The sequence below is a fragment of the Anabrus simplex genome, chromosome 8 (assembly GCF_040414725.1).
Source record: "Anabrus simplex isolate iqAnaSimp1 chromosome 8, ASM4041472v1, whole genome shotgun sequence".
Lineage (NCBI taxonomy): Eukaryota > Metazoa > Arthropoda > Insecta > Orthoptera > Tettigoniidae > Anabrus > Anabrus simplex.
The window spans coordinates 93,053,547-93,069,581 of NC_090272.1; the positions used below are offsets into that span (position 1 = coordinate 93,053,547).

The 16,035-nt window shown below is 37.7% G+C and overlaps 1 protein-coding gene across 2 annotated transcripts in view; it reads right to left on the bottom strand.

Annotated features, from left to right (window-relative positions):
• The window catches only part of LOC136879160 (protein zer-1 homolog), an 80,854-nt gene that overhangs the window by 36,848 nt on the left and 27,971 nt on the right, over positions 1–16,035 (bottom strand). Inside the window, exons 7-8 of one of the 2 annotated variants that reach the window (XM_067152919.2) lie at positions 14,431–14,592; positions 6,109–6,270 (exon numbers count right to left, since the gene is read on the bottom strand). In XM_067152919.2, coding sequence (XP_067009020.1) covers positions 6,109–6,270; positions 14,431–14,592 — 324 coding nt within the window. Of the gene's footprint in view, positions 1–6,108; positions 6,271–14,430; positions 14,605–16,035 lie in introns of both variants that reach the window. The other variant, XM_067152918.2, reaches the window with a different exon arrangement.

The window sequence follows — 16,035 nt, forward strand, 5'->3', positions numbered from 1 at the left end:
CAACGGCTTCCGCATGATTTGACGGAAATGCAGAAATGGTTATGATACGACGCTGTTCGTAACCACTTGGAGCGCTATGAGTGTGAAGAAGCAGCTTTCTCATGCTGTATCATTCTGCTGGATGAGACATAGGCCAAATAGTACGAGCCACAACTGAAATGCCAATTGAACGAATGGCGTCATTATGGGTCACCACGAAGATCAAACGTTCGTCTGAACTCCAACAATGTAAAAGTTGTGGTTATTCTCGTAAATGACTGTGATGGTGTTATCTTAAGGCACCACGTTCCTTCACAGCAGGCCGTCAATACGCAGTTTTACTGTTCATTTTTTTAATACAACGGCGACCAGCTTTGAGAATACAACCCACCCATCATTTTGCACAACAATGCCTGGCTGCATACAGCGCAAGCTGTGACTGACTTGTTTGGTCGATGGGGCTGGGAATTGCCATACCATCCACTATACTTCCCAGACTTAAGCCCTTGTGATTGACTCGATTCCTAAGATGAAGGAACTACTTCGTGGCATTCACTTCAGAACTATTCCAGAGATTTGTCAAACAGTAGACTGCTCTATTCAATCAATCACTACTGATCTGCAAGTAGGGCAGTTGCTCAGGTGGCAGATTCCCTATCTGTTGTTTTCCTAGCCTCTTCTTTAATGATTGCAAAGAAACTGAAAATTTATTTAACATCTCCCTTTGTAAGTTATTCCAATCCCTAACTCCCCTTCCTATAAACAAATATTTGCCCCAATTTGTCCTCTTTAATTCTAGCTTTATCTTCATGTTGTGATCTTTCCTACTTTTAAAGACACCACTCAAACTTATTAGACTACTAATGTCATTCCATGCCATCTCTCCACATCTGTTAGCCTACTGTACTATTCGTTCTGTGTTTGACGTGAAATGTTACACACGACCTTCCGTTACAGCAGTATTCACACCTAGGTACTTATCAATGATCCCCAAAAGGAACTTTCACCCCATCAACGCAATAATTAAAACTGAGAGGACTTTTCCTATTTGTGAAACTCTCAACTCGACTTTGAACCCCGTTTATCATCATACCATTGCCTACTGTCCATCTCACAACATTATCGAGGTCATTTTACAGGTGCTCACAATCTTGTAACTTAATTATTACTCTGTATAGAATAACATTATCTGCAAAAAGCCTTATCTCTGATTCCACTTCTTTACACATCTGTCTGTTAGGTCATCAGCCCAGAGGCTGGTTGGATCCTCAATTAGCATCACCAAAGGTTATGCGGTTATAAGGAAACCCCAAAAACCAATGGCAGCACCAAAATGAGGTGTACTAGGCAAGACGAGGAGTGAGGTAGTTTGCCATTGCTTTCCTCACTGGGTCAGAAAGTACTACTGCAGCACGACTGACCCTATGAGCAGCACCTTTCATAACACTCAGATGCACTAGTCATGCTCTGAATGTCATTACTCAGCACTACCCATACCCCAGCAACTTCCATATTGTCTCAGCCATGGATGTTGACTGGGACTTCGGTGGAAGCTACACTTTACTCTGGCCTGTGCCAAGAGATGGATGCAAAAGTACTGAATCCATCAAGAAATGACAGCAGGCAGCTCTTTACACATATCATTGATATATATATAAGAAAACACAGGGATCCAATAATACTGCCTTGAGGAATTCCCCTCTTAATTATTACAGGGTCAGAGAAAGCTTTGCCTACTCTAATTATCTGAGTACTATTTTCTAGAAATATAGCCACATACTCAGTCACTCTTTTTGCACTCATTTTTACCAGTAGTCCCCCATGATCTAACATATCAAATGCCTTAGATAGGTCAATCGTGATACAGTCCATTTGACCTTTTGAATCCAGGAAATCTGCTATATCTTGCTGGAATCCTACAAGCTGAGCTTCAGTGGAATAACCTTTCCTAAACCCAAACTGCCTTCTATCAAACCAGTTATTAATTTTTCAAACATGTCTAATATAATCAGAAAGAATATTTTTCACAACGCTTACATGCAATGCATGTCAAACTGACTGGCCTGTTATTTTCAACTTTATGTCTATCACCCTTTCCTTTATACACAGGGGCTACAAATATCAACTCTCCATTCATTTCATATAGCTCCTTCATGCAAACAATAATCAAATAAGTACTTCAGATATGGTATATACCCCAACCCATTGCCTTTAGTATATCCCCCGAAACCTTATCAATTCCAGCTACTCTTCTAGTTTTCAACTTTTGTATCTTACTGTAAATGTCATTGTTATTATACATAAATTTTAATACTTCTGTAGTATTAGTCACCTCCTCTACCTGGACATTATCCTTGTAACCAACAATCCTTACATACTGCTGACTGAATACTTCTGTGTTTTGAAGATCCTCACAAAAACACTCCCCTTGTTCATTAATAATTCCTGGAATGTCCTTCTTGGAACCTGTTTCTGCCTTAAAGTATGTCACCCCACCCCCCACTTTTAAAAGTTTGTCACATAATTTAAGGTACATAATATACAAGGTAATAATGTAATAATCCAAAATAACAAACCTGAAGGAACATACGTCAGCTGATGATACATCATGAAAAACATTTTAAATTTCGACAACACACACATTGCTAGAAACAAATATTTGCAGGATTACCAACATGACATCTAGAGAAAGGATATAGGAAGCAGACCGGGAAACCCTACAGAGGACGTGATCTTACCTGACGTTGTAGGGAAAACAAATAAATATTCCAGCAATTAAAAGGATAACATTAACCAGAAAACAAGATGAAACAAAGCACGAGATTTCTGTCCATGGTTCAAAATTGTGATAAAATGTTTTAACTACTTTTAAGGAAATTGAGCATACCTGACAATGAAATTCAGAAGGGAAATTTAACAGGGAATATAAACATAATTACAACCCTCTTAAAAAGTAAATTGAAAAAGACTCTACATTACCAATAGTTTACAAAGAAAATAACAAAAGAATTTGAAATTTAACACACAGGCCTATAGAGTAGCTGTCTTCTCCTAATACAGCGAGAGACGCACAGCTCCACAGGCTTATCCTAAGTTGATGCTGCATTACGGGAGGCAATCCGGATGGAAAAATTAAAATTTACATTACACAAAAAGTTAATAAAATGGAATTGCCTCCAAAACAAAGGGTATGCCTAGCTAACGAACTAAGGCATTACAAAACCAAAACGGTGAAAACCAGGGTCTAAGGTAAACTCCGAAACAAATGAATTTACATATTAATTTAACCTTCGAGAAAAGAAAACAGCTTACCCTGAGGTGACCAGAGCCGCTGAGAGGACCACCGACCGTGAAGACGTAAGAAACCCAAAGACGCAGACCAGAGCCCTGCTACAACCAAGTAGCCAAAGGCCAGAAATTGAGAAACACTCAAACAGCCAATCAGGGAAGCTATCTATGATTTGATCCGAAATTTTCACCATCAAAATGGCTGTTATTCCAGCCAATGAAAATACCTTACCTAATATGGTAATGCGGGGAAACATATTCTAGAGGTTTTGATTGCGAAACTCAGCGATTTTGTGATCGAAGCCTCCACGTGGCAAATACAGAGCGATACAAAAGATGGGTTACAAGAAGCATACTACTGGAGATCTCCAGTCCCCAAAATACAATTTCTTCTAACACTCATAATGATTATTAAATAAATATCAATTGTCTCTCCTGTTCGTCCTGAAAATTCTTTAAATTCACAAAAATTCACAACAAATAAAACACACATTTCATCAACTTCGTAGCAAATGTCTTATTTTTTGCGATGGCGAATTTTACCACAAATTTACATACTGTAATTACAGAACCAAACAAACAAATATTTAATTGAATTCTTCGAAAATGTTCGAGAGTTTCTTAGTTTTTTCAATGTTGATTTCATGACAAATTTTTAGCATAATGACAAGAATTAGATGATTCCATCCACTTAATGAACTTCTCACAACCAGCGACAAAGTACCTATACATACACTTCCATTTTTCAATAAAATTTGAATGACCAGCCAATTTTGCTTGCCATCATGTTATCCTTAGCTGACTTCTTTGCTAAATTCAATTTCCTACTAAGTTCCTTGAAATTCTCCTTACTTCTACAGCCATTTCTAACTATTTCTTTCCAACCTGCACGTCCTTCTTAGTCTCTTTATTTCTCTATTATAATAAGGTGGGTCTTTACCATTCCCTACCACCTTTAAAGGTACAAACCTGTTTTTACATTCCTCAACAACGGCTTTAAACCCATCCCTGAGTCTGTTTACATTTTTATTTACCGTTTTCCACCAATCATAGTTACTTTTCATAAACTCCCTCATGCCTGTTTTATCAGCCATATGGTACTGCCTAACAGTCCTAATTTTAATACCTTCCTTTCTATCAGATTTATTTTTAACTAGTACAAAAACAGCTTCGTGATTACTAATACCATCTATTACTTCGGTTTCACTATAGAGCTCATCTGGTTTTACCAGTACCACATCCAGAATATTCTTCCCTCTAGTTGGTTCCATCACTTTCTGAATCAGCAGCCCTTCCCATATTTGCCATTTGTTGGTCATGCTTCCTGTCAATCGCATTACCTTCACAATTGTCATTTGGTAAATTGAGATCACCTGCTGCTATCACCTTCCTTTCCATATCGTTTCCCACATAGCTGATTATCTTATCAAATAACTCTGAATCAGCGTCAGCGATACCCTTTCCCGCTCTGTACACTCCAACTTTTTTTTTTTTTTTGCTAGTGGCTTTACGTTGCACCGACACAGATAGGTCATATGGCAACAATGGGAGAGGAAAGGCCTACGAGTTGGAAGGAAGCAGCCATGGTCTTAATTAAGGTACAGCCCCAGCATTAGCCTCGTGTGAAAATCATCTTCAGGGCTGCCAACAGTAGGATTCGAGCCCACTATCTCCCGGATGCAAGCTCACAACCGCGCCCCCCCCCTCCCCAACCGCATGGCTAACTCGCCCGGTCCCAAAGACACTAAGCTGCCTATTATCTTTCGAGATGAGCCTTACACCTAGAATTTCATGTTTGTCACCTTTAACTTTTTCGTAGCTTATAAATTCTTCTTTCACCAGAATAAATACTCCCCCTCCTACCATTCTTATCCTATCACTACGATACACTCTCCAGTTCTGTGAGAATATTTCTGCATCCAATATATCATTTCTCAGCCATGATTCAACTCCTGTTACAATATCTGGTAAGTATATATCTATTAAATTACTTAATTCTATTCCTTTCTTTACAATACTTTAACAGTTCAACACTAACATTTTTATGTCATCCCTACTTGACTTCCAGTTCCCTGTACCCTTTTCACCGCTCCATTCAAACTATCAACACAACAGGCGCCGCTAAAGGTATCCTACGACTTCCACATCGCTGGCAACGGTACAACATTGGTGACTACTCCGAAGGACCACAAAACTTTATAACATGTATCTCTTTTGTATCCGTTGTAATTAAATAGTTGCCACTATTAAAGTTACAACCATTGTATTAAATTGTCCACATCTTGGTAAAGCAATCGAAAATAAGGTTAAGCACAGCAAAGGCTCTACTGAGGAAAAGAATAAACCAAGAAGAATACACAATAACATAGATAAACATTTATGTTTTAAACCAAAAAGTGTGATGACAATATGCATGTAAACTGTAAACTCTCTAAGTGTTACAGACCCTGAGGTAATCTATTACCATCCTTTTATCTCCTGTAATCTCAGCTAAGTGATACTATAGTATCAAAGGTATTTCAATTTATAAGGCTGTTATTATTATGCCAAATACTTCACACTAGCTGTCAAAGAACACTTAGATGAGAGTTCTGACTTAGAGCTGTTGGTGCCAGCTTTATAAATTTCAATTGAAAAGAACAAACAAGTAACATATAGAAAGACAGGAACATGAAAAGGAACACTTATATGGAAAAAAAGCTATCCTATTATGCATACCTTTTCATGTTCCTATCTTTCTATGTATTACTTGAATATAAAGGTTTGTTATTTTCTTTCCTTCTCTCCAGAAGTACGTGAATTACAAAATAAAAATCACTCCTATGCTACTTAAATACTCACACTCAGACAACCAAGGAAGAATTCCATCCCTCTGCCATCAAGAAACCTCTGGCAATTTATAGCAGTCTCGTCTGTTACGTTCCACATGGTTGACCAGGCTACTTCCAGAACATCATCACAAACTTTGCGCATCAACCGGTCTTCAATCAATGACAGCATTCGCTGAAATATTTATCTTCCTTCATTAGATTTTTCTCCAAACATTACCACAATTTATTACATGGCTTTTATTAGGGAGGGTATATTCAGTATCATCATACACAGAAGTAAGTTTATTTAAGGTAATTGTACATAGCATAAAAGGAACAAACTGCATTACTATCCAATTAAGAAAATGAAATGGAAGATTTACTGAATAAAATATATAACATAAGCCAGGTTTAGACACTACCATCATATTTTAATAAAAATGACAAGTTATATTGCATATTTATATCATTTATATATTAATAAATAATAATTAGAGACCCTGAAATTTGGCAAACTCACCAGAATAATGAAACTGTAGCAAGAAAAAAGGAGTCATTATATTCAATGAATTAAAATGCATTTATGAGGGTTGAAAATCATCACCTACTGGCAATTCTTTAATAATATTACCTTTGACTGCTTGTACTTGAGAAATTCAGAAGTATCTAGGGAAGAAACTCATATCAAAGGTCATCTATGAAAGGTTTTTCTTGAAATATTCACTAGAAGACAAATATCAACCTGACAAAATGAGAACTGTTATCAGGATTAGAGTTGTGCAATAAGCAAATTTGAGTTCATTGCATCAAATTATACCTCTCCACTTCTATTACTCTGTTAGTTTGGTCAGAGAACAAGACTGCTGCTAGAATGAACAAAGAGAGAGACTCAGACAGTTGAGGCGCCAGCCTTCTGATCCCAATGTGACAGGTTCAATCCTAACTCAGTCTGGTGGTATATGCAGTGATGGAGCAAAGGGCATGAAAAGATGTGCTAAGAACCAATGCATGTAGCAACAGAGTACTAATAAGTCAGGCACTTGCACATCCGAGTTTCCAAGCTGCTTGATTCTGCCCAGACTCATTCTACTCATTGTGATCAGATAGCATAAACAGATTGGTACACTCATTTGTTCAGTAAAGTTGAGCATATTTTCGAGTATGGTTTTTTCTAATAATCACTAACCTTGAGTGCTCGAGCAGGTGGCTAGAAGTCACAATCTCATTTGCCAGTTAGCTTGATGATGGATGAGACTGTTTCCCCACTGCTGTGGATACACACTGTACTGTAAGCTGTTGTGTCAAATCCTCAGTATGTATTGTACAGTACTGTATTTTAGTGATTATGTCACAGAAATATGAACACATGTCATCTTTCTATTCATGTAAAATTAGCTGTAATAAAAAGACTTGAAAGGATGTATCCATGGCTAATATTCATGCAGAGTACAGAAATGCAAAACAAACTGCCTCCGACAATGGGAAAGAAGAAAAAAGAACTTCATATTTGTGCTGAAATGTAATGTAGAAAAAGAAAAATGTGAAATAAAGTGAATGAGAAAGCCTGCAGAACAAACCCAAGATTATGGGTACAAGTGGTTCACAACTATGTTGGGGATGGAGGCACTTCCGTATATGTAGGGCTTGCCCTTTCTCCATCTACCACCCCTAAATTGTATATCGTCACAATAATAATAATAATAATAATAATAATAATAATAATAATAATAATAATAATAATAATAATAATAATAATAATAATTGTACCGGGTGGTACACCTCCACGCCGCTAATTCAAACTTTGCGCCAGTTGAAACTCCTCTATTGGAGGAAGTCTGAACTTTATCTGCTGTGTTAATTCTCAAGTTTCTCAGAAGATGTCCCTACTTGTAAATTTTGAAGTTTCTGAACTGGGTCGTTTTCGATGTATTTTTGTTTTGCCTGTAGTAAGAAGTGTGGACATTCTCTTCCAGATGGCACTACTGAAGGACTACAATTATGCACCCCAGTGCGAAGTGAAAGAACTGTGTTTTTGGAGAAATTTTGAATTCATAAGTTTGTTCTTTGTTAAATTTCTTTCAGTTATTGTTTAAGTTGGCAATATTAACCCTTTCTTTCCGCCAGTTTTGAATTCGACCAATAAGGAATTTCTGTAATTAATTTTCCACCAATAATGTGTTTCTTCTTCATATAGTGTAGGGGTTTTAGTTGTTAGCCAATAAAATGATTGTGGGCGGGTGTTCTCATTCCTGAAACGCCTCGAACTTTCCACGAGGGTATATAAACTGCTGATTTTCGGGTGTCCGCGCCACTTCAGTAACATCTATCAGTGTGTAAAGTACGTAGCAGGGGGCGGGAAGCGCCTCTTTCTTCGGGCAGCAGTTCAACCACCAGGTAATGGCCGTTTAATAACTTCTTTTCTTGCTAGCTCAGCAGTTTAACTCTCAGGGCAGGTCCGAAGCCTTTTACCATGTAACTTTCCCCTAAAATGTAAAGACACTTGGTATCTATTCGATCTTTTTAAACTACATATTGGGATAGAGAGTGCTTAACCCTCTCGAGCTCCCACTCATATTGCATTGAGGTGAACTTATTTTCTCAACCGTTTCTTCCTTAACGTAATGTAAATTGTCTCCTTCTATAAGTCACCTCTTTAGTATGGGATTAGCCCTTGCATTAGAGGCCTAGCGCCAAGTAGGTTTTAAATAAAGTGTAGTAGGAGTGCAAGAACGCCTCCTCTCAAGTTGGTATTTTAGAGGCCCTGTAATTGACCTGTTTCTTTACTTAATAGGCCTCAGTAGGTTGGGTATTTTTACCCCTGTTTTCATGTCCTTGGAGGACAGCTTGAAAGTGGAGTTTGGTGTGGCCTTTGATAGGCTTGAACTTAAGAGCGGGTTGCTCTTTCTAAAATTTTGTTTTCTGCGTGCCTCGAGGAGGCTTTACTGTGTAATTGGGAGCAAGTGCTCCTGGGCATGATTGGGGTCTTCTGCCCCTTTGTTGAATTCTGTATATCGTAAGGTTGGTCTTATAGCTCAAGAATTGTGTGTCTGGCTCTTGGAGCCCAAATTCTGTAACTCTGTAATTGTACATTATCGATTTGTGTTTCGGCTACTGAGTACCTGTTCTATTTGTTATTTCTTAATCTTGAAAAGAAAATATAACCTTGTTAAATTTTATCTTAACTTTAATTTCGTATTTTGAGATCTGTTCACCCCCGCACCTTCTTTCACCTCTGCACATCCACAAAACTCGGTAACAATAATAATAATAATAATAATAATAATAATAATAATAATAATAATGTTCAAGTAGATTGGCAGTGAAGAGGATCTGAAATTCAAGCTGCTGTGAAAAGACTGGCAAAGCACTTCTGCGAGTTCAGGCTGGCTTTTCAGATTTCTGAGATGCCAAACCATATTGCATAAAATGAATTTGATTGCAAAGCCTGTATTGTCAATATTATACTTCTTAAAGGTACAATCAAAGGTTCCACCTTTACAATACTAAAAAATTACGTTTAATTAGAGTGACATTAACAAGTGTCGAGACATGTTTAGTCCTTTTTGGACATTATCAGCCGTTAATACTTGTAAGATAAGTAAAATAGACAAGATCACAAATACACATTAAAACACGATTCAGGTTACCAAATACATCAAGTTAAAATACATGATAAAATTCAAAGAATGTTCTTAAAATGCTGGAGCTCAATTGTTTTTTTTTTGTTCTGTTGAAATGAAGATAAAATTGTCTGTTGTTCTTATGTTGGCGTGATGATGTGTAGTTAATTCTTAGTCAAGAGGTTATGAGGCAGGAAGAATATTTGACTGTAAGCAGTTCAGCCGTAACACACACATTGGGCCTCACCTCTCTGGGGCAGATGAGGATGAATATTCAACTACGGCACAACCTTTTCTTTGTGCGCTTACAGTCAAATATTCCGCCTGCTTCATAACCTCTTAATTAAGAATTATTAACAAAACATCATAATGCCAACATAAGAAGAACTCGATTATTGAACTTTTAATGGAACTATTATGTGTGTTCGACAATTTTATCTTCATTTCAACAGAACAAAAAGGCAATTGAGCTCCAGCATTTTAAGAACATTCTTTGAATTTTATCATGTATTTTAACTTGATGTATTTGGTAACCTGAATCGTGTTTTAATGTGTATTTGTGACCTTGTCTATTATACTTATCTTACAAGTACAGTGGAACCTCGATTATCAGTTTTTGGAGGGTCCACGGAAGAAAACATACAACACAGGTAAACAGAAAATCTGGGAATGAATGAACCATCAACAATTTGGCTGAACATCACAAAAAAGCAATATGTATACTTATAATCCTATAAACACCCCTAAACCAAACCAAACTACAGCCCCAATGAGCCTTCCGCCTACCAAGCGACCGCTGCTCGGACCGAAGGTCTGCAGATGATGAGGTGACGCATGGTCAGTGTGACGAATCCTCTTCAAGTAGAGTTGTTGAAATGCGCTCTGTCTTTTTCCAATTGTTATGGACACTCTCTGCTCTATGATTTTCAATTCTCTAAACAATACCACCCGAATGCGATGCTAAGATCCCTTATGCAAGTTCACCGCCGATCGCTTTTCCAGTATAGTACTTCCTCAAATTACCGTAATGAAGGGATGTTAACACCAAGATCCGTAAGTATGCCGTAGCTGTCCTTTCATGAGATACAGTTTCTTGAAAAATGTGTGATCGAGGTTTTAGCGTTGATGGGACTGAAATTTCTGGACGGTTGATACGGGAAATTGTTTCTTCGAGGAACGGATAATGCGGGATTTTTACAACATGATTTAATTAGGATGTTTGCGGGACCACGTAATTTGAACGAATAATATGGGAAAACGTAGCTTCTCGGAACATATAATCGAGGTTCTACTGCATTTTCGGCTGATGATGTCCAAAAAGAAGGACGAAACATGTCCCGACACTTGTTCATGTCACCCTAATTAAACATAATTTTTTAGTATTAAAGGTGAAACCTTTGATTGTACCTTTAAAAAGTATTCCAAAACATAAATGCAAGTATTTTTAGGCCTATGGTCTTTAAACGTTCCTACTATATTAAATATGTTTTGTATCTGTAAATACTTTTAATGTACAGATGAACAATTAAAAATTGTTGCATCTCTGGAGACGTGAACTATAAAAGTCCCCTTCAGCTATGTTCTGCTTTGTAAAATAAAATGGACGAGTTTTGCAACATGGCCCAAAGTTCTCACTCATTGTGTCGGTCACTCTCATTCTACCCTCTCCCTTCTCTCTTTCTCTCGTGACACACACTTTCACACAGCACTATGAAATTATAAACACATAGCACACTCCCACATAGTGCACAGGATCAGCTGTAGGTTACAAAATTTGTGTCTACCATAACAGCTAAGGTATGGATTCTGACATCAACAATTTTTCCTTTTTGTTCCCGAATGAATACACATTGAAGATGTCAGGCAGTGAACAGGTCAAATTTGGGCGAGCTAACTTCAATGCTAAATGCTTCATTCCATTCTGACAGTGCACATTATCATTGACATACAAAATGCATCTCAGGAATGTAGCAGCTAAAATTAAAACCTTGCCGGGCTGAGTGGCTCAGACGGTTAAGGCGCTGGCCTTCTAACCCCAACTTGGCAGGTTCAATCCTGGCTCAGTCCGGTGGTATTTGAAGGTGCTCAAATACGACAGCCTCATGTCGGTAGATTTAGTGGCACGTAAAAGAACTCCTGCGGGACTAAATTCCGGCACCTCAGCGTCACCGAAGACCTTAAAAGTAATTAGTGGGACGTAAAGCAAATAACATTAATTAATTATTAATTAAAATTAAAACTCGGAACAACATATTACAGAAGTTAACAGGGACCACCTGGGGTGCCAATTCATCAGTCCTTAAATCCACAGCTCTCCTCTCCTCTTTCATACCCAGTTGCAGAATACTGCTGTTCTACATGATTAAACAGTGTATGGTTAAACAGTGCTCAAACTAAAATAATTGACACACAGCTCAATCAAGCAATGCGCCTCATCACAGGGTGTATCCAATCTACTAACACGAACTGGCTATCGGTTCTAAGTAACATTCCACCCCCATGTTTAAGAAGATCTCAGTCATTGCTGAACACATGGAAGAAAATTGAAAACAACCCACTGTTACCAATACATTCAGACTGTTCAGTATTATTACCGCAGTGATTTAAGTCCAGACAACCATCGTAGCGAACAGCAATCAATCTGCAAGACAATCACTTCAAAATACTAGATGCATGGAACAATCAGTGGCGGAGCCGAAACTCCCTGACACATCATTACTTAAAACTCCTTGGGAGCAGGCTGCAAGTTTTCATTCACCTTGACGACAGTGGTGTGTACTGAATAGGATAAGGACTGGCCAGGGAAGATGCTGAGCAATACTGAACAACTGGGGATGGAAGTCTTCTCCTCATTGCAACTGTGGTGAAGAACAGCACACCATGAATCATATAGTGCTCGAATGTCCCCTCAGAGCATTTAGAGGCTCAATGAAAGATCTCCACAATCTAACACAAGAAGCCGTTGAGTGGATTAACCAACTGGACATAGTATTGTGAATATGCTTATGAACTTGAGAGAGTGTGTATATGTGTGTAGTATTGTACATATTTTGTAAATAGCTGATATTACTCCTTTCATCATACAATAAATAAATACAATAAATTGCACATTATTCAAACGCGTCAAGACAGCAAGTGGCAATTTTAACATTCATGTGGAAGCAATTGGGTAAGGCTATACAATACTTCACTTCATTTCATTTCAAGGCCTTTTTTCATCCTCAGGAGTGAGTATTACTTCCTATTGCACCAATCATGGCATTCGACCTTTGAGGCATGCTCCAGATTAATGCTGCAATGTCCTCTTGAAGAATCATCTCTCGTTCTTCCAGGAGGGCCTCCCATAGGTTCTGTAGGGTGTCTGGATAATGTTGACAGATCATCCTCCCCAGCTTGTCCCCTAGATGGTCAACAGGATTCAAATTGGTGCTTCAAGCAAGCCAAAATAAAATATTCCCCTCTGCTTCATCCAAGAACTGTTGGAAACATCTTGCAATATGTGAGGGTGCACTGCACTGTATTACTGTGAAACCATCACCAATAAATGGAGCGAAAGGCACAACATGCTCCACAAGAAATTCCTCCACATATCGATGTGCTGTAAGGCTCCCATGCTCCATGAATATCAAATTTGTCCTTGCAGTCATACTGATCCCTGCTCACAGTCAAGGAACCACTCTCAAAAGGCGTCCTAGGCGAGATGTGCAAGGGGAATACCTTTCCCTGCGCCTCCTCAAGATCCTTTCTCTATTATCAGGCCAAATCATGACTCATCAGTGAACAGCACTTGCTCCCATTGTTATACTGTCTGAAAGCCCAGTGACTAGTGTCCTGCAAGAAGTGGCAAAAATCTGCTTAGCGATACAATTGTAAAAAGTCTGTTAATAATAACCATTTAATCCTTAACATAACGTAGATTTTTTAAAATGAGTATGAACATTTGACAAAACTCGTTCAGTCTTCAAGTAGAGCTGTCGGAATGCGCTCTGTCTCCTAACTGCTATGGCCACTCTGCCTTATGATTTTCATAGTTTCCCCAAATAATGCCAACTGAACGCGATGCGAAGATGGGCCTTAAGCAAGTTCACCGTCAATCATTTTCTCAGTACTTGCTCTAATTACCACAATGACGGAAAATTAACGCAAAGATCCACAGGTATGTCTTACCCATCCTTTTGTGAGATGCTGTTCCTTGAAAAATGCTTAATACGAGGATTTAGAGTTGATGAGTCTGAAATTTCTGAATGGTTGAAGCAGGAAATCGTTTCTTTGAGGAATAGAATACCATGTGGAATTTTGAATATAGGTTTTAAATCAGGATGATTGCAGAACCACGTAATTTGAATGAATAACCCAGATAATTGAGGTTCCACTGTACATGAGGAATTATTCCTTAAATTTTGCCCTGTATTTTTGTACACCATGTACTCTTGTATGCAATTTTCTTTTTCAATTCTACCTCGTGTTTAGAATGTCAAAATTTGATAGGCGTGTGCATGTTTTTAGCTCAAGATAAATTTCACTCCCAGTAAGTTTTTCCTTCATACTAGAAAATTTATACCCAAAAGCCTATATCATGTTTATAAGTATGGGCCATGAAAGCATCAATGGCAACAATTTATACCTTTGTTATCTAAGAGATTAAGGCAATTATATTAAAGAACTTCAAAGGTCTCTGACAATTACACACAATGTAAATAACATTATTGTCAATAACATGTTAAAAGACTTACACTTATAGCTCCCAGGTCACCCAACAGCTGCTTCTGAAAGCCATCAACTTGGCAGGCCAGAGAATTCAGAAGGTATATGCCAATTCGTTGTACAAAACCCTCCTGCTCCATCTCCGATACAATGTGCAGGAGGATGTGCACTAGCCGCTCATAATCAAAGAGCTGTAACACAGACTATTCTCCTACTTATTTGATAAGGCCATCAAACAAAGACAAGCAAAGCATACATGTTATAAAGAAAAAATAGTACTTGTACTCAAATATACCAGAAACTTGGTCGAACAGGGAAAGCATAAAGGAAACATATTCTGAGAACAAGACTTACACATGTAAAGACACACTGCAATAATAATAAAGGATGGTGTGTATTTTTAAAAATGTAGCAATAATTGTTCTTACTAAGAATTCTCAGCAAATACTGCAATCTGTATGCATAAAGTTCATCTTAGCAAACAGAAATTTAAGATTGGCAGGAAGGTTGTTACGTGGCTAAAAAGAGGTACATGCTCCTCACCTCCACTCGGGGTGTGCCTGTAAAGAGCAGCATTACCTCGCGATGAAGACACATATTTACTAGCTTAGGAAATGCTAAGCTTTTTTCCTTAGACTTCCCTAAGAGTAAAAGCACTTAGTAAGGAACTTTATTCGTACAGATCGTAGTATTTACTAAGAATTATTAGTAAAAGCAATTGTTACATTTTTATGCATAAAGTTTACCACATACCAACCCTTCTATTTGTTAAGATGACTAGGAATTACTAAGAATCGTATACACAAACCTTAGTAAATGCTTTTACTCCTACGTGTTTTCTAATTAAAATCACTGCATGCCTCAACCTTGGATTCTCTTCCTTACAATCTCATTATTGCCGTATTATTAGACTTAGAAATACACCCAAAAAAAAAAATTGGACATTTTAGGATAAAAGTATAATTTATTTGTACACTAGATTAGGTGTCGAAAGGGATCAAAGTAGAAAATATGTAGACTGTTGAACTTTGCTACGTGAGTGACATCTGTAGGACATTTGTCAAGGCTGCATTTAAATGTTAAGTGTGTATATATAAACTGGTTATTAAAACCATAGCAACCTATATGGGCTTACCTGGTGTTTTATTTATTAATGGATTTGAATTTTTGCTCAGTCTACAACGCAAACTGCAAAGAAATTTTATTTTTTTTAAACATAACCATGTTTTTACATAGGCCTTGTCTGTGACTGAATTATTTTTATGAAGTAATATAAACTGTTACCAGTCAAAAGTTTTATTACATTATTTACTCCTCTCTCCTACTCTTAAAGCAACAGCATGATATTCTTTGAACACAACAGTGTATCAAGCAAAGCAACAATTATATACCACCGTTTCACCACCTGACAATGAAGCAAAGTCTCTGAAATACATAGTGGAGCAAATAATTTTTAAAACTTGTGAATGGTAACAGTTTAGATCATTTCATAAACAATTTTATTTTCCTGTTCCCTGTTACCTTCAATTCACTTTCAGTCTTCACTTAAGCTTTCATATTTTTTTCCTTCATTAACTACATTTCGACCACGCAAGTGGCTGTGCTGTTTGGGTCATGTAGCTATCAGCTTGCAT